The 20,505-nt window shown below is 31.5% G+C and overlaps 2 protein-coding genes across 8 annotated transcripts; one reads left to right on the top strand and one right to left on the bottom strand.

Moving 5' to 3' along the window:
* Positions 1-4,175: 4,175 nt before the first annotated feature.
* Positions 4,176-18,519, top strand: LOC143192330 (glycerol-3-phosphate dehydrogenase, mitochondrial). Of its 6 annotated transcripts, none has more exons than XM_076397597.1 (13): positions 4,176-4,614; positions 8,886-9,015; positions 11,291-11,535; positions 11,598-11,735; positions 12,869-13,032; positions 13,081-13,374; positions 13,428-13,631; positions 14,733-14,927; positions 14,986-15,250; positions 15,312-15,454; positions 15,508-15,707; positions 16,038-16,139; positions 17,850-18,519. In XM_076397597.1, the coding sequence occupies exons 2-13, from the start codon at positions 8,917-8,919 to the stop codon at positions 17,982-17,984; spliced, it is 2,184 nt and encodes a 727-aa protein (XP_076253712.1). In that variant the 5' UTR covers positions 4,176-4,614; positions 8,886-8,916; the 3' UTR covers positions 17,985-18,519. The 6 variants fall into 6 exon arrangements, 5 of the variants coding, with proteins under 5 accessions (XP_076253712.1, XP_076253715.1, XP_076253714.1 ...); XM_076397600.1 differs by lacking the exon at positions 16,038-16,139 and adding an exon at positions 15,894-15,992 and having other exon boundaries at positions 4,187-4,614; XM_076397599.1 differs by having other exon boundaries at positions 4,236-4,309.
* LOC143192331 (uncharacterized) lies at positions 12,032-12,981 on the bottom strand. Of its 2 annotated transcripts, XM_076397604.1 has the most exons (3): positions 12,841-12,981; positions 12,540-12,751; positions 12,178-12,465 (listed from the first exon to the last, which is right to left on the bottom strand). In XM_076397604.1, exons 2-3 carry the CDS (start codon positions 12,734-12,736, stop codon positions 12,288-12,290), a joined length of 375 nt encoding a protein of 124 aa, XP_076253719.1. In that variant the 5' UTR covers positions 12,737-12,751; positions 12,841-12,981; the 3' UTR covers positions 12,178-12,287. The 2 variants fall into 2 exon arrangements, with proteins under 2 accessions (XP_076253717.1, XP_076253719.1); XM_076397602.1 differs by having other exon boundaries at positions 12,032-12,465; positions 12,540-12,869.
* Positions 18,520-20,505: the final 1,986 nt, after the last annotated feature.

The raw sequence follows: 20,505 nt of genomic DNA, 5'->3' as shown, positions 1-20,505 counted from the left end.
TCGGCGATCGCTTATCTCTCTTGTCTCACGCCGCTTGGCAGATCACCTGATAGAACCGAATAAGAAACAATAATTTTAAATAAATCACGTGCCGGGCATCCAGCCAACGAATCCCGATCACTCGGTCGCCTGATGATAAGTACAATTTAGAAAAAACCGCGAATGTCGTCCTCGTACAGTTCAAATTTACGGAAAATTATTAATCATATCTAGTAGGCGTGCCTTTCAGGGGTCAGTATTAATAATTGTTTGAGGGGGTGACGTCATCCGTGATATAAAACTGTAAAAAATCGAGATGGCTCCCGAGCAAGAGCAGCGACGTTAACTCGTGATGAAATAATTTATTCGTTTAAAGATACCTTTCGTGCATTAGTAATATTTGGTTTTTAAATTTTTTTATTGTTTAATTGGAACATTTTATAACTTGCTATTTAAAGAGAAGTAATAATTGACTGGGAAAAAAGTAATCGTTTAATTCTGATCATTATTTCACTTTAAAGGCATATTTATTGAGAAAAAAATCGTACAATATATATCAGTTAAATATTTTCCTCAATTTCTATCCATCTGACTAGCGATATTCGATATGGAAAACGAGGTTTTTGAGTTATCCAATCAACAAGAGTCCAGATCTGGGGTTTGCAACGTTGTCAGTTGTTGAAAATTATACATATATTTACAGAATATAATATAAATAGAATACATTATCTTGCATTCACCATATCATCATCCTAATATTTCTATTGAAGCCAAAGTTAAAATGTTTTTGTATATTTTTCGACCCTAATAATATAGAAAATGTAATATCTGAAATATTCTTTTTCTTTATATTATTCTAACATTTCATATTTTCCTTGATTTATTATGATTAACATAAAATCTTCTTCATTTAAAGTAGGGTAGTTGCTCAGAAGCTAAGATTGTGGCGTTTATAACACACATCCTGTATTTTTGACCTCATTTACCAGTGCTTCAGCACTTGTAGCATCACTTTTATGTTTTGTACTTACGGAATTCAATTGCTTTGCTTATTGAATGTTATATAAATCTATCAGACAATAAATGTAGTCTTTTCAATTGCCACTACGTAAATTAGTTCGTGTTTTATCCAATATAGTATCCATTTGATTTTTTTTTTGAATTTGAATTCAATTTGCAAAATTAAAATTAAAATTGAATGGACAGCCACCTAGGTGGAATATCCTCATATGTCAACATAATTCTTAACCTTAAAAAACAGAGTTCCTAACAGTACCAGGGTCAAATCCAAAATGGCTATTGTAGGACGTCGGATTCAACCTCTGGAATGGCCTCTTATAATTGGCAACATCGCATAATCAAGCGGAAACAGTTTAAGTTTACCGAATAGAGTTGGGATTCTCCAGAAGTAGACACTACTATCCAATCATCGAATAATTGTTAACACTTTCGAAACCATATGCCAACCAAGCCAAGCTGTATCAAATTAAACAACTTGGAATCAGTGGGCGCTATATCTTTTTATTTCGAATTGTCTCCAATAGATAACGCTGAACAAATACATGATATTAATTAGAGTTGAGAACTATCTACTGAAAACAGTCGAAACAGTCGATGGTCAAAAAACTGGCGACTGAAAATAGTAATTACTATTTTCAGTCAAATGCACGGTTCGACTATTTTTTTTTAATTCGTGATGTCAGACGAAGATGTACAAATCTTTTCCTGTATAAATTGTGAGTGAGGAAAGGAAGGAGATAACTGCTTGGAGCAGTTCATTTTATATATATTTATATCTTCCAACGGTTGTATAAACGAGACCGAGATGTATCACTTACTAACTTTAAAAAAGAAAAGGAAAAAAGTAATTACTGAATACTATTACATGAAATTAATAATTTCATTTTAAAGGAAGTAGAATCATTTTTATATTTGAATGTTCTGTGGATCTGTAAAAAGGAATGGAATTTTTCTATGGAATGGAATAATACCCCACAAATGTTTTATCGTATTATAATATGTTAATTGCTATTTTCAAATAATATACTATAATAAATATAGACAATATAATAGAACTTAAACAAAACCTAAAATCTAAAGATGTGCAATAACCATAAATTCTAAATAAAAATTAACCATATACCTAGAAAAGAAATCATAGAAAAAAAAACAAAGTAATTCATAACATAATTATAAATGGTGGCACAATAACTACTCGAGATTTTTTAAATACCGACTGAAACAGTCGATAGTTCCCAACACTAATATTAATGCACCTACAGTCAGTGCTGACTGCTGTTTTATAATGAATAAATAAATGAATTCTGGATAATAGAAAAACAAAACAAGGCCTAGGGATATTGGAATTGGTAAACAAAAGGGAAAATTAAGAAGGAGATAAAACAGACTCTTATAAATATCTTAGAGGTAAATGGAGAGGAGTTAGCCAATTTGGAACAATTTTAAACAATTTTAAACAATTTTATAATTTTGGATGAATATATTAAAAACTGTCCACACTTATAAAAGAACCTTTTCTCTCAAAATCTACATTTAATCACCATAAACGTAATACTATTCGGTTAAATAATACATATTAATACAGATTACGCAATAATAAAAAACATATTTGTTGGATAAATTCTGACCAAATTAATATAACGCCACTTTTGGGTACCGTAGAATGTTGAACCGTTCCTTTTGAAGGTTAAGGCGTTACGTCATCAATGTAAACACACCCACCTTTTGTTTGGGTGCTAAATTCTTATCTGGTAGGTGTGTTGTTTAAACCTGTTTGATGTCACGAAATCGCGATAGGTTCAATTATCGATAAAAACCGCAAAATCGTTGAGATAGTGCGTACATTATACTGAGAAATCCTTAAAAACATATTTTAAGCCGTCTGGCAAAGATAATGGAAAAATTAACAGATTAATATCACTGGCATAGCTTTTGAATAAAGAAAATAACATACAATGACAGTAGAGGTAGTCCAAATTTATTGTATTGTATTTTAATGCGTCTATTGTGAATCATTATAACAAAGATGCATTAAACTTAAACTTAATCAACAGTATGTATCATGTAAATTTTGTAAAAATAACATTCAAAAAACCATTGGGTACAAATTTTAATTATCAATTAATATCATTATAATGCAGTATCTATAAGTATTAATAAAACATAGTATAAAATAGGCCAAATTTATTAACAAGACTAACTTTCCACAAAGAGAAAAAAATAACAGTCAGAGATGACATGAGAGATACATATAAATAAAAAAAAGACCAAAACTTAATCCTATAATAGCAACAGTAGCGACAAGGTTAATAATTACATACATTTTCCTGACATTACTTATGCATATATGATACTAATAAATATTAAATTATTTTAACTTAAAAATTTATGTATGTTTTAGGATATCTCGAATTTAACACCAAACTTTATTCAGAAACCTAACAATACCAGAGACAGCAATAAAAATAAACATCCAAAACCTAGCTGCAAGATCAGTGCTATCATAAAGCATCGAAAAAATCTAATAATAGGATGCTAATATATACTCGTGTCAATATTCCACATCATTACATCTTACGCAACGGACCCTACGTAAAATTCGCTATAAAACTACTCGGAGAGTATCGATTTAACTAAAACGTGAAAGTTAGAAACATGTGAACCGAGCTCGTTTTGGCACGACTACGCACAACGCTGCCAATTCAGCTTTTCCTTACTTACAATCTCCAGGAAATTTTCAAACAGGTTTTTTTCACCCAAACATTATATAAGGATCTTCCGATTGTAGATAATTTAACGCAAATTAAAACATTAAAGCACATATTTATATGCATATTGAACGCTTGTTTAAAAAATAACCAAATTAATTAACAATAATCATATTACTTTTTAAAAAATACAGATAAGAATTAATATAAGGGGGGATTGAACACAATTTTGAAGATTTTACGAAAATTAGTTTCATATCCCATTTAAATAAGTAAAGATTTTTGTTGGTAAGCTTACGTTTTATTTATTATTATTTTTTAATTTATAATATGTTATAAATATCGTTTAAATCTAATAAAATGTTTGAAAAATTAGTATTGGTTATAAAAAAGGCAAAAACAAGAATTCTCTATTGTCTCCTTCTGAACGTACCAAAACTAATGTCAATTGTCTGTTTGACGTTATAAACAAAGCTGTCAAATTAAGTTTGTTTTCACAATAATTTACGTATTCTTTCTGTGTTCGTCAGCGAAATAAATGAAATTACAGTGATTTTAACCTAACATCTTAGCGAATATTGACAGTGACATTTGACGGACCCGTAAGTGCTAATAATCTCTTGTCGCAACACAAACGGCTCTATATAACTTAGACACAGTATCGTGATAATATTCTTTATCAGAAAACCTTATTCGATGACGCGCGAGTACCGTGATTGTTCTGTCCCGATTTTCGCGATTTTATCCGATAATAAGCAACAGCGTATTTCTGAACTTCACTCGCGACATTCATAAGGCATGCGGAGCGACGAGCGTATCCCAAATTAAATGTTCCGTTTTTACATAACTTGACGAGATGTGTGGTTGAATTGAGTGAACTATTTAAGTAGAAAAGTGAATTAAACCTGTAAGTATGACCACGTATTTTTGTTTTGTTAGTGTCGATGTTTGCAATTGTCGCATTTTCGAGGTCCTATTGTCGAATAAACATTGACTTTGACATTGAAAACTAAAATTCATTTACACAATTCGACGGGAAATACAACTAGTTTGTTTTAGAATAAACTGGCTGATAATTACGTTTATTTAGTTGTCAGGTTTTGTCATAAGTTAACTTGATTATATTTATAACCTTAAAACAATTGAAAATTATTGCTCAGGTGTTAGCATTGCGTTCATAATGTATTTTTACATTGTCTTTATAGGTATTCTGAGAATTTTCATTGTCTCTTTTTCATTTATATAGTACGTGTGGTTTAAAAATAGTTTTCAGTGAATTTTAAACTTTTTTGCCATTATCTTGTTACTACTAGTAACCGGCATTTTAAAACATTTTGGTGACACGACCTTCAGTCAACCCTTGAGTCGTTTTAATAGTTTAGTTTTAACTGTTTTAATACGTACTTAAATTTACATTAAAACATTTATGTTAGATATAAAAATAATTCCAATTTAATTATATTAAGTGGTTTATTAAACTAATCCATTTTCCTGTGATGGTTACTTATTATTTTAAATAAAACTACAATCAAAGCCTGGTTTAATTTTTTTATATAAACTCGACGATTTAAAAGATAATCCTTACCGAGATTAGTCGTTTTATTGATAGCTCTAATCGTTTATCTTCGAGGTTTAAATAAGGTTTATGGTATCGTGACAAGTAATCCGGATAATAATGTTTATCTTAAATAAAAATGAGTGTATATTTTAATTAGTTTGGCTGTCGATAATTGCACAAATCTCGACGACCTTGACAAGTAATTTAAATGTTTGCCAATAGGTTATTTACATGTCTGACCTTATTTTTTATATCTATTACTTCGGATATAATTTTTCTTTTATAGTTGGGGGTATTGGCAATAATAGAAATTAATGTTTTACGGTTCTATAAGGTAAATATTACTATTTTGTTTATAAAAATATTGTTGGATTATTTCGATATATTTGTATATTAATACCATATATGGAGAGACAGTAACTAGAATAGTTATAATAGATAATTAAATATGTTATTATGATCATCATTGATTATTTATTTATCACTTTATTCTGGTATTAAGTATTAATTTATAAATACTTACATCTCATGACCGTTGAACAGAGGTAATAATTTTTATTGTTTTTTTTTAATTTTTGTTTAAACCTTGCATGGCTCTATGTTGTGTTCAAATACTTCAAGTTAGACAATCGATTACAGTATATGCGCGCAATATACGCAAGTTTTATTTATATATAAAGAATATGGAGATTTAACTAAGAGTAAATGAAAAACGGATTTATCATTTATTTCGCTATACTGTTGACATGATATCGGTTGTCATGACAACATAGCGATGACAAATAACATCTAACAACCGTCAACAGTGTCATAACAACTGATAGGGCAAAATTCTAAATTGTCTTAATTCTCTTTTTCCAAGGACTATTTGTTTTGCCTTTCAAAATAGCGTTCAATTTCGACTATCATTCTTTTTTGAAGCAAACCTATTACATTCTGGAATTTTTTTACACTCTACAAATAATCAGTGGACATTGGAAAATAGATATGGACTAAACTGTGGGTAGTAAAGTAACAACTTGTTCAATTTGATCATTGTTTTCATCAACTTACGACTCGATGGATGATTCGATCTAAAACCACTGTGACTTTTAATTAAATACGAGATCTCCATGACACATGTCATTTGAAGGTTTTGTTTAGATAAGCAGCGTCATGTATATGTCAGGCACGGGACTTATTGGGTAATTTGTTTTATAATTTTTTATATGCACTATACAATACTGTCTATCCAAGGTAGAAGTAAACTCATGTCGTCTCAATTTTTGACGTCGCAATGTTGCCGCATTTAACTTTGACATTTTACGCATTTCAGTTTGTTTTAGCTTTGATATAAAAATAATGAAATAAAAATTTTATAAAATATAATTTAATTTAACATTATTGTACATCTATTGCATATATTATCGAAGCAATTAAACTTATAGTTAATTAAAGATACACGATAGTGTGTAGGTTAGATAATTTCGCAGACATTTGACAAGCGAAGGACTTTTTTAAGCTGATTCGGTTACATGCTCGAACGTATCAGACAGCATTGTATCTGTTTTTAACCGGAATAAATTTAGAAGGAAAATATTATATAGTGTTAATACGAATTTACTGCAATATATTATAATTCTTAACGTTTTTTTTTTGTACGTACGTCATCAAGATGTTTAATGTATTGCCTGCCGCAATTTGTAAATTCGTTTTAGACAATAAGTTCCTTCTCTTCTTCTAGTTAGTTATTTTATTCTAGTTAAAAAAAAGACACAATGCTGTCTTATTAGTTCGAACACGTAAACGAATTAGCCTGTCAAAGTTGTCCGGTTGTCAGACGTATGCAAAATTCTTGAAAGCAATAGTGATAAGAGATTATAACTCTAACCTATAAACTATTGTGACTCTGTAATTAACTATAATTTTTAGATGTACTATAATGTAAAAATAAATTATATTTGATAACAAAAAGTTCAATGATTTTATTTAGATTAGAATTTTGTTATCTGTCAAGACGTCACAAATTTATATGACGCATGTACAAAATAACTTTGAATAGGCTATATTTTATGTTACCTTATAGTTTTTGGTTAATTGGTTAATGTCACAAAAAATAATTAATGTTCTTTTTGAATTTTTAACATTATTTATTTCCTTTGGCATGTATTAACTAAAATTAGAATAAAAATCGATATAATGTACCAACTGTCGTCATATTTTTGAATCGATAATTCGATTATTTACCGGATTAAATGTTTTATTAGGTTGTAATACCTAACAAAAATTAATATATAACTTGCATCACATTAATTTTGATATTTAATTAAACTGAGTAATTATGTTAAAACAATAATTGTGTTATATATGATATGAACGTCCAATAATATGACTTACATCATAATTTTATGAGAATTTTTCGAATAAAACTGGCTAATGCAATGTGATTCAACAAGTCAATTAGCGAAAATAATAATTTTAAAGTTAATTGGTCAATATTAAGTGACATGTGGTATTGATTTTTACTAAATATTGCAATAAACTAGGTGTTCGTAATTTCAGATATATAAATTAGCATTTTTTAAAGTTTTGTATGTGTCATTGAATATATTAAGTTATTTAGATTGAGGGATCTACCTGCGTCACTCTTTCGTACGATGACCTTTTGTTTGTTAAATTAGTTTCGGCGCCCCAGAAAATGTTTAAAAATATTCTCAGCTTTGTTTTTTTTTAATTAAAATTGACGATACGATTAAAAATGTATATTAAATTTGTTGCTTTGTTTTTGAAGTACATATTGTTTAAAACATTGGCAACACTACTGCGTTTGATTGACTTACACCACAATTAAGATATGTTAGCGTTTTGGCACGTATCATTTAAAAGTTGCTACGTTAGATTTACGAACATAAGGAAATCGCGTTATCTTTTTGTCAACCCCCGGGCTAATTGAGCGGCGTGTCATTACTTGATTATTTAAGTTTGCCAAAAAAAGATACAGTGTAACAATACAATCGCTAACATTCATAGGCTGATTCATAAGTTGTTTATTTAGTGTGAACTCTGATATTAAATATAGATAGAGTATATTGTTAATTAACACTAACAACTACAACCTATCAGTACATATCTTTTAATGTTTTGCATGTACATATAACATCGTTTGCTGCCTTATTTATATTGTGATAAAATATATTTTAATTTAATAGAATTATCTTCTGAGCATTGATTTTTAATACTTTTCGGGTATTTTGTTGACTTCTTGCTGATGGCTATTTTTTCTAGTCTTTCTAAGCTGGTTCGGAATTTTTCTCTTGTTTTTTAGACTCACTTTTATTGAGAAACGTTAAAATCATTTTTATTTCCAAAACGTAGGGGCTTTTAAAGAACTCTGCTCTTTAACCAACACAGTACTTTTTTTTGTTAATAACTTCAAGTATTTCGACATTGGCTTTAATCAGTTTCTAATTCTAATCAGCTCTAATCAGAGAGTTTCACAATTGTTGATAATGCATTTATTATTAAAATGTTGTCCCCACCATTTTTTTATCATAATATGATATATATATATATATATATATATATATATATATATATATATATTGATATGAACTGATATTGGTTTAATTTGAACGTTTCAGAAAAAAGACAAGGAATCGTTATTTTTAAGAAATGGCATCGAGAGTTGGGAAAATCGTCGTTGGAAGCCTGACGGGTACAGTGGGCGCTGGTCTTGCCGCCTATTTCTTGTTAACGGAGAACAATGAAAATGTAAGTATTAATTTTAGAATAAACTGGTAATCGCCCGTGTTAAAGCTCGTTATTCCAGTACAAACCTGATATTTATTTCATTGGCTCGGCTATGCGATATGGAACCATTATCTTAAAGAGTATTTTTGAATTTTGCGTTAATTAAATGTTACAAATATCACTATTGGTATATAGGCCACGGAATGTTCGTTCCACTGCATAATCTTTTGCTAAAATTTTGTTTCGTGCTTTAATTATTAGCCAAACGACAAAATATCATACGTTTTTAAGAAGATACGAATCACAAGGGAAAATGTTTGGATTATATTGGGGCCAATTTTTAAAGTCTTCACTAAATATGAGCACTAGCATGTTTAAGTTGTAAATCAAACTTTACCAAGCCATAACGGAAAAATAAAAATTTGTTTTTCGTCGTTTTCTATGTCCTTGGATTCTGTCTTCCTCCTGTTTTCTCTTCGTTCTTTCTGTGGTTATCTATTCCTTTCTTCTATTTTTCTTTTTATATCTCTGGTCCTTTTAATTCCCATTCTTTTTCTCAATTTCTTATCTACCAGCGCTCGCTTTCTTATTCCTTTGCTCTCTTTTAGATAGTTTGAATAAATGATTCTTATACCATGCTAAAATAAAATAAATATCTCATTAACATTACAAAAAAAGCTTTCCAGTGGCCTATATCATTAGCATAGTAATTGATGACAGAATTCAACTTTACTTAGAACGTAGAATACTTTTTCGCACATCTGCATGGTGTACAAAATAGTATATTACACCACAAGGGTCGAAAGTTGAATTTTCGGCCCTGCTCGTCAGGACCGAGATTTCCAACTTTTATTCCGTGTGGTGTTTACGATTTTTTTTTCATAGCCGGTCGAAAGTACGTTATTAACAACATTGATGATTATTTTTAAGGTTAGAGGTAGCAACGTTAATGACAGCGGTAACAATTTGTTGTAGCGACAGAATAAATAGTCCCTAGTTACAAATATAAATATGCATAAGAAATTCTTTCCTCCCGCCGTTATAGAGGGCGCGGGTTTACTTCTCACAGGGAGTAATTGTTTAACTTTTTTCCCTGTTATTAGGGACGAAAGTACGTACTTTCGACCGAGGTATAAAAAAAAATAACAGGATTGATTGTGCATGTTTGTCAATTCATTTTTCATTTCTAATAAATAATTTTATTAGAATTATGGTCTTAAAAATAAAATCCTAAGCATTTTAAATATTGCTTTCGTCCAATCTGCTATGAATAAAAAAAAGAATTAACGACTTTCTATAAGTGTTTAAAAGTGTCTCTAAAAACAACTGACGAAAACGATAGAAAGTGATTGATTACAAATTATCGCCAAATCACAACATAAGGTGCTTTTAATCGTTGGCATATCAATTCAAGTTTTTTGCCACCTGCTCACACTTGTGATTTCATACTTTGACATGGAATAACATTTACCAGGTGTACCGGAAAGTCATTACCGGTTTTACTAACAGATATCGCTAGGCTTACGTATGCAATATTATGATTTGACACATGTCAATTTATATTACTGACATCAAGCTTCAAAACTATTGTGCGAAATGTAGAAACTTACAATGACCATGCTTCAACCCTAAAAACGTGTGAGGCGTGGTTTCGAAAATTCAAGACTGGTGATTTCGACGTGCCAAATAATATTTTGGTAGACCGAAAATGTTTGAAGATGCAAAATGTTGACGATCGACTCCAAGGCCAAATCGTTTTGATTGCAAGACAATCCTGTGTATTTGTGGGACTAGAGTAGCGTGGTGTATTACGAAAAGTTGAAACCTGGTGAAACAGTTAATAGTGATCGCTACCGATAACAAACGCCCAGAACGGACCTGAAGATAAGGTAAAAGCATTTGGATGGGATATATTATCGCGTCCCCCGTACTCTCCAAACCTTGCCCCGTCCGACTATCAATTTTTCGCATGAATGAGACACGCGCTTTCAGAGCAGCACTTCGCCAATTTGATCAAAGAACAAACAGCTTTTTTGGGACAACATCCGTAAATTGCCTGAAAGATAGCCAAAACGTATATAATCAAATGGCCAATACCTTGAATAAATTCTTTCCATTTTCTTGAAAAGTATGCAGTTTTTTTCCGAAAACCGGTACTGACTTTCCGGTACACCTGGTATGTAAATTAATAAATAATATTCTTTATAAAAAATAAAAAATCCCGTTATTATATAACACATCTCGTAAGTCACAAATTACGATAGTAATTTTGACCAAACTGTGTTTATTATTACAGTGGCCTGCGGTTAACGCACACCAAGTAGCTCACAGACCAAAGCGACCTCTACCTACGAGATCAGAACAAATCAAGTCCCTTCAAACCGATAACTTCGACGTGATCATCGTTGGCGGAGGCGCCACTGGCGCTGGATGTGCCTTAGACGCTTGTACGAGAGGCCTTAAGACGGCCCTGATTGAATCGGACGATTTCGCCAGCGGTACTAGTAGCAGAAGTACAAAACTCATCCATGGAGGAGTGAGGTACGCCAATGTCCAACCATCAAGAGAATTATTGCTATATATATAACAACTACTCATTGCAGGTATCTCCAGAAAGCCATTATGCAACTAGATTATGAACAGTACAGGATGGTGAAAGAAGCCTTACACGAACGAGCAGCTATGTTAGAACAGGCTCCACACTTAGCGCATCCTCTACCAATTATGCTTCCTGTATATAAGTATGTATTCGCATTATTACACACAACTCATGATTTTTATATGACAATATCCAAAAATGCTAAAAATTCACGCTTATATGACATCTATATCTATGCATAAACACCTCCATTCAGGAATACCCCAATTATAATTGAAAAAAAAGTAATCATTGTTTATATTGTAGCCCAGATCATTCAAATCCTCTTGTACATAGGCATTACATGTTTTGCCTCATTTCGGGTTTTGTTAACTTTATTTCCATGCCCAACAACTATAAAAAGGAAAATAATGTTTTGTACTATACTTAAAAAACACCTTTTTTGTATAAATACGTCATTTTTTATTTCAAGCTAGTGCACCTTTTTCAAACTATTATAGTTCAATCATTATAAATCAATCATTTACATTTATATCGATGGAATATGAATGTAATCAAATAATCAATAATTCTAGGCACATACATATGTGTTACCTGCATTTATTTGATATAACAATATGTAAAGTTTCCAACAAACAAAAACAATGTTATATTTAAATTGTATAAATGATGTAGACTAAAAGCGAATACATTTTTAGGACTGTTTCTTCTTGTGTACCCTTTTATGGATTATTTTTTCTTGTTCCTCAGGCGACAGCATATAATTAAAATAGAGGGCCCTAACTAACTGACATGTTTGAGTCAGGCTCATAAATAGGTTCACACTCAATAGGTTGTAATTGACTGGTGTAATCACTAATGAATATCTCGACCTAAAATAAATCAGTAGTTTCCCATTTATTTATAACGTTATATTTAACTAAACCTATTTTAATTTCAATTTTACCAAATAAATCCTGTTACTGCTAGAGATAGAGTTTGATCTAAGCTAACCTCGTCAGGAGGCCTAGTGAGATCCGCTATTCCTGCCAAAACGATGCCCCATTTAACTGTCGGCGCCCAGAAAAATATTGTTCTAGGACCGGCTTCGTGGTACCACAGCTTCTGGTACTGCGGGAACCTCGTGTCGACTTTGTTATCCATGAACCCTATAACTTTCTTATAAAGCCGCGATATATGTCTTTTTTGAATCCGGTTCATGGATATTGACACCAAATGCCAAAAAAAAAAAACAAACAGTAACATACCTGGATCAGTGTTAATCATTGTTTTCAGATGGTGGCAGGTTCCTTACTACTGGTTCGGTATAAAAATGTACGATGTCGTCGCTGGTTCTAAGACTCTGAAAAACTCATATTTCCTTTCGAAGAAAAGCGCTCTTGAACTATTTCCTATGTTGAAAGGAAACGCTCTTTGTGGTGGAATTGTTTACTATGATGGTAGGTCGTTATTATCTCACATACAGGAGCTGAAGATTTTTATTGCAGGTCAGCAGGATGATGCCAGGATGAATCTGGCTGTTGCTATCACGGCAGCTAGGATGGGCGCTACAGTGGCGAATCACGTTTCAGTGACTGGGTTATTAAAGGAAAAGAAAGACGGTAAGGAGGTTATATGCGGGGTTCAGTGCAGAGATGAGTTGTCAGGGAAAACATGGAGTGTGCCCGCAAAATGTGTTATAAACGCCACCGGGCCTTTTACCGATTCTATCCGAAAAATGGACAATCCGAAAGTGAAAGAAATCTGTTCACCTAGCAGTGGCGTTCACATTACTTTACCTGGTAAAAACACAGCTTTTTGAGCAGGTGTCGTGTTTTATGACAAACTATTACAGGTTATTACAGTCCGGAACAAATGGGTCTTCTCGATCCTTCAACCAGCGATGGTAGAGTTATTTTCTTCTTGCCCTGGCAAAAGCACACCATCGCAGGTACCACGGATTTGCCGTGTCAAGTGACCCATAACCCCAAACCCACGGAAGACGAGATTATGTTCATTCTGGAGGAAGTCAAAAACTATTTAAATCCCGATGTTGAAGGTATTCTTTAATATTAGTGGCTTATTAATAATATTAGTGCTTTGATAAGCATGTATCGACAGTATTCTATAAAATTAATGATATTCCATGATAATTAGAAGCATGTTTTCTTCAACCTCTTCTTGAAAACTTTAATAATTTTTTACAAAATTAAATAATTGCATGGAGAAACGTAATGAATATATGGTGAATGCGCTGAAACCTTCTATCAAACCCTTTCAATTTTTTAACTAATAATATGTCAAGAACTGTTTATATACTGATGTTGAAGGTATTAACATATATTTAATATTATGGTGGGAACATTCTTCAAAAACATTTTAATCAACTAAATAACTGTTATTGGAAAAACTATTTTCTGTGATAAACATATATCCGCAATATTCTATAGATGTAATGATATTCCACGATAATTAGAAATATCTCTTCTTGGACCTCCTCTTGAAAATTTTATAATATTTTACTCAATAATTAAATAATAATCCTATGGTGAAAGGTAATGACTATATGGTGAATGCGTGTAACCTTCCATTCTAAGACTAATTCGTTCTTAAGTTTCTTCGAAATAACTTTTTTTCGATAAAATAATCATCAGTAAGAGCTATATGCTTTTACCTTATTCTGTGTGTGTGCAAATAATTTATAAAAAATATTATATTCTACAATCGTTAGAAATATACTTTTTGGGCATATTCTTCAGAAATTGATCACTTATTTACTAAAATAATATACAGACATAAACAGCAAGTAATCGCGCCTATAAAAATAGTACTTTATGGTAAATGCGATAATGCGATATACTTCATGTGATATAATTCAATTTTAAGTTTTTTTACCCATAAATTACTGTGAATCAAAGTAGGTTTTAAGAGGATATCCTGGTCTTGAGATTTTTTTTTTCGAAATATATATTGAAAATAAGACAGTTTTTAATGAGTATACTATCTATGGTTTTAATACTATATCACTAAAGTGGTTGTATATGCGATAAAATTAATAATTCGGAAATAACCTTTTAAGAGCATATCCTTAAATGAAACATTTAAGATATAACAAATTTTAAAGCATCTAACACCTTTTCTCATCTTTGCCTACATTTAGTAAGACGTGGTGACGTGTTATCAGCTTGGAGTGGGATAAGACCTTTGGTATCGGACCCCAATAAACCCGATACTCAATCATTAGCTAGAAACCACATTGTTCACGTGAGTGACACAAATCTGGTTACTATCGCTGGTGGAAAATGGACGACCTACCGTGCCATGGCCGAAGAGACTATTGACGCAGCAGTTGCTGGTACCTATACCAGTTCACTATAAACGAGATTGAATATAAATCGGTTTAATTTTTACAGCTTGCGGCCTGGAATCGAAATGCAAATACCTGAAATCACAAACGGACGGGTTGTTGCTGGAAGGAGCTCACGAATGGACCCCCACCATGTACATCCGACTGGTACAAGATTTCGGTTTAGAGTGCGAAGTTGCACAACATTTAGCGAAGTCCTATGGCGACAGAGCTTTTACGGTAGCTAAGATGGCCAGTTTAACCGGTAAAAGATGGCCCATTATCGGCAAGAAGATTCATCCAGAATTTCCGTACATTGATGCTGAAGTAAGGTAATTAATTTAATTCCTTAATGTTCTTTAAGCACCTTCATTTAAAAAATGACGATTTTAGATATGGTTGCCGCGAATACGCTATGACTGCTATCGATATGATTGCTAGAAGAGTACGTTTGGCTTTCCTCAATGTTCAAGCAGCCCAAGAAGCACTCCCCGATATTGTTAACATCATGGCGGAGGAATTGGGATGGTCTGAAGGTAATTAGTTCAACTTCCTCCAAACGCATTTTATGCTAATAGTTACATTTCAGCCGAAAAAGAGAAACAGACCAAACTGGCTACTGAATTTTTACAGAATGAGATGGGTCAAAACGTAAACAGGGCCAGTCGTGACAAGATTCCCATTAATCTCAGCAAAGAAGAGATTCAGTTATACATCAAAAGATTCCAAATCATCGACAAAGATAGAAAAGGATATGTGTCGATTAACGACATTCGAAGGAGCTTAAAGGTACTTTAACCATTTTTTTCTTCGTCTATATTATTAAATTTATATCTATGGTCAGAACAATTTGTGACCTTGAAAAGTTTAATGAATTATAAATATTCAGCAATTTCTAGTAACATACGTTGTGAATAAACTTTCAAAACCTTCCAGCTTGCTGATTATATACAATAATCAAAAAGTTTTTGTCAGTCTTTAGGTATGAAATTATCTGATGAAGAAATTCACAATTTGCTTTCGGATATTAATGTCACGTTCAACGGACAACTGGAGATGGCCGATTATTTACAAGTGAGTACCAGATGAAACATACTAATTTCTTTGATGTCATTACAGCAACACGGCGAGAAAGAAGTGAAAGGTGAAGAATTGCACGATATTCTTCGCGAAATCGATACGAACATGAACGGACAAGTCGAACTCGATGAATACTTACAGGTTTGAAATAACATTCCCACTTCCTTTGGAACATTCTCTGCTAGCCTTTTTGGTTTTTTTTTGTTTGGAGTTAACCGCTAACTTGATTTATTTCCAGCCTATTTTTCGATTTGATTAATTGCATTTTTTGTTTGCCTATTTTATTTTCTCCACTTCTAATACACAAAATAACTTTCTAAAATTTTGACTAAACCAAGTCCACCATTAACAAAATCTTAACGAACATTATAACTTGCAGTTTGAATTGTGTCAATAATCACATTAGAAATACACTTTAATTTGTGTATAAGAAATTATAGTGTACAATTCTTTCATTATATCCAAATCATCATGACTTGGATGTAGAGGTGTGTACTACCACCATTTTTCTTTTATTCATATTCAATGAAGACTATTCTTTTATCAATCTCGGAGCTTTGTTTTTGTTTTTTATTTCATTTAAATTTTTTCGGCTAAAATATTAGCGTTATTCTGGGGAATATTACTTGATAACTGAAATCAAGGAGGCTGATGCTGGTTTTGTGTAGTGTTTTGTTGAACATAAATGTGACCAGTTTCTAGGGTGTTATTTTATGAGCATATTCGTCAAGGTTTTTAATTACGCCAGCTTTAAGGTTTTTTTTAAATCGATGTGACAATACATATATATTACGAGATTTGGTTGGATTGTTGTTTATATAAATGCAGTTTTCGTAAAATAAGGGTTGTGACTTTTGGAGTAGCACAATACTACAACACTCATGTTTGTATCGCCTTCTTTGCTTTAAAAACATTGGAATGATCTGTGCTTTTTAAAACTAGGCTGTTCAATAAGTTCTGTCGTTCGATAGGAATACCAAGATTTAACGGTTTGAAATACAATTTAATCCGCTATAATCATCATGAACTGTAAACTTATTCCAGTGATAGTAAAGAAATAAGAATATTTCTCTCTTTGTTGGGAGAAATCGTTTCAAACGCATGGATCTTTATTATTATCACTAAATCTGGTGAATAAACACACCTAATTTTATCAAAAGTGATGAAAAAATAGGAAAAATATTTCTCAGACAATGGGTGGCCAAATTATTAAATAATTTCTTTTTTACTATTTTCGATGCAGATGTTTCTGATTTTTTGATAGATAGGAAGTATGGTGATTCTGTTTCTACCACATTTGCCAATACGATTTGCCTCAAGCTTCTCCGCTGCAAGAGGCTTTTTGTTATCAATTTTAATTTTAATTAGTTTGACGACAGACTTTGAAACTCGAGCAATAGCTGCTATCTCTCTCTGCAGCACTACTTACCTTTTGATTTCTTTAAACATTAAAGTCACAGAGAAATATTAAAGTTACTCTATGATGAAAGCCAGCTAAAATATCTTCAAGAAAATACAATACTGCAGAGACTGAATGAGAAGAAACGTCACCCGATTGACAAACGACGCGCGTATGCTGTGTTGCCACTTCACAAAAACAATAATAATAAGACCAGTATCTATTTAAAATAACCTTTTAAAAACAACATAATTTATTCAAACAAATATAATAAACTAGAAATTACATAAATACGGACAGTGCCCGTGTCTCTAATAATTTGACCACCTACTGTATATTTAAAGATTATTTCCTATCGAGCATACTAACTTATTAGACAACCTATTATACATATTCATGATTCAATTATCTACATTACTTAGGGTACATACGTTAAGGTTTTCTGTTTATAGATGATGTCAGCTATCAAATCTGGTCACGTGACGTACTCCAGATTCGCGAGGATGGCCGAGCTTGAGGAACAGCAGCACGAGAAAGAGCTGCTGAAGAAGAAGATAAGCGTCGAACGAAGCGGCGGTGGTTTGTAGACGATTCCAAAATCTCAGTAACCGATTCACAATAAATTATTCTCAACACTTAAGTTTATTAAGTCGTAACAGTACAATCCATTTTGATTTTGCAACGTTAAAGACACAATCCCCTGAATTCCTTTACGTTTACTTCCATTTTAAAAAGTCAAAAAGTATTGTACGCTAGTCAATTTCATGTAAGTTTAATGGTGCGAATGCGAGACAAAAGTGTAAAGTATTTTCTTATAAGTACATTCTTAATAAAGCGCATACAATTAAGGAATAAACTCTCAAATTTTTAATCCTAATTATCCAAGCTTCCAACAAATAAAATTAAACTGAAACTATTTAGGATATACGCTTGAAAAGCAAAGGTATCGATCTTTATATCTTTGTACGTAAATACGTTAACGGAATACTGCCAAATCAAAACAACACTAATAATGTACATTGTAAAAAGTTAGTTTTTAAGCTTTTTGTTTTTGTGTTATATAAATAAATCATTTAAACATATTGTTAATTTATTCTTAGTAAAGATGTTGATGTTACATAATCGATGTTTTATTTAAATCACGATGCCGAAAAAATATCGATATTTTTTTAAGCCAATATTTTTTTTTTAAATTAAATATATTTCTGAAACATTATAGAAAACCATTTAATTATTTTTAATAAACTATTAATTTTAAAGGTCAAGTATATTTTTCTACTTAATAGTAAATATTTATTAAAAATATCAATATATATTCCAAAAAAAACATCGCTATATTTTTTTCCCGATATATCGATATTTTCTTAATAATAGCGAAAACAATATATCGATATTTTTTAAACTATCGAAATATAAATATCCGACACCCCTAGTTGGGTGTATGAAATATGATCTTATGGTTTCTCCGAACTAGAAACTGATATCTCATTTTGTGTGATGCAGAATTAGTTTTACTGATTGAGCTTACGTCTTTTTGTCGGACTGGTTAGAAGAAGCGGTATTGTGATGGTAAGGTTATAGTAGCATGCTACATTGAAGCTAAAGGAGAGGGAATGAACAGTATCTATAGTCCTTAAAAAACAGCCAATCAAACGTCATCAACACCGTCGAAGTCGGAGCATTTTTCATTCTCATTTTGTTGTTGGCGTTATTGACATTACAACGACACAGTTGTCATATGTCAATATAAATATAATAAAATAACTCTAACCTAAAATTGTGGCTGTTTAATTAAATGTAGTTTAAGTCGTTCAATAAATAGATATTTGATGTACCATAATGTTAAAATAAATTATATTTTATAATGTTATTTTTGTTTCAACATTTTATTTACATTAGTATTTTGTTGTCAGAGACAAAATAAACAAAGACTTAAATATGGTGCGGCAACGTTGCATTATAAATTTTGGTGACGTGAATTTGCTGTATTATTGGAAGGAATTTATTCCAAATAAAGTGGTTGAGGTTGCACCTGGAAAATTCGTATTTTAGACGAATCACGCCGCTATAGGAAGATTGTAACAATGCATTATTATTCAGCATGAATGAATGTACTGAATCTATTTACTATTAAATTATCCTTAGTAAACGTGTTGAGGTTACTATTTGATTTTTTAATTTGAATTACCATTTGTGTTTACTATTTGTGATATGCTACTGAGTTCGTTGATTGATGTACTATAATGTTATGGTTTTTACTGTTAAACAGTGTATATTTCATTTAGACTTAAGATACACATATTTAAAAATGAATATGTATCTTATTATTTGCATAAAGAATAGGTGTTACTGGAAGGCCATCATATTGCGGTACTATTAATTTTAAAGATGAATGAATAGTCTATTCAGGTTTATTTTGTGTAAGGTTATTGAGGTTCTTTTTTTATTTTAATTGAAATTATCATTTATGTTTACAATTTGTGGAATGCTAATGATTTATTGTTCTAAATCTATGTTTTATTGGAAAGTGAGATGTTGTGGTTGGAGTCGTGATAATGCATTACCGTAAGAAATAAAAGGTAGTGAATGAATTGTATCTGTTGTTAAATTATTCTAAGTTGTTCCGGTGAACATTTTTTGCAATTTCAACAACAAAGTGTTGCAATTTTTAGCATTTTCATATTTTTTATTTTCATTTCCACTAAAATAATCGCAGGTATGTGATAATTATAAAGAATTTGACCTAAAATTTACTGGCGATGTAATAGCTGTCATTCAACCTTTTGCTTTTAGTGTATAAAAAGCTTTTTCAAAAACTGGGTGATTTTCCATTATGTTGCATATTTTGAAAGTTATAAATTTTAGAGCAATTTAACGTAGATTTTCGTTTATTTCACCTCAAAACGCTCAAAATTTAGAGAATTTTATCTTTATCTGAGACGGAAAAAAATACAGTCGTAAAGGCGACAGGACGGTCCACCTACTGTTGCTATAGTCGCGGGTTCGAATCCTGCATGGTTGTCGTAAATTTATTTTTCTTATTGTTCAATATTTGTGATTGCGCAGTGCCTAAGACAAATGTGCAAGTTCAAAATCACGTCAGTAACC

The sequence above is a fragment of the Rhynchophorus ferrugineus genome, unplaced genomic scaffold, assembly GCF_030347505.1.
Source record: "Rhynchophorus ferrugineus isolate W39M unplaced genomic scaffold, kcgeb_rfMv2 rfM3, whole genome shotgun sequence".
Lineage (NCBI taxonomy): Eukaryota > Metazoa > Arthropoda > Insecta > Coleoptera > Curculionidae > Rhynchophorus > Rhynchophorus ferrugineus.
This window is presented reverse-complemented; position numbering and strand designations above follow the sequence as displayed.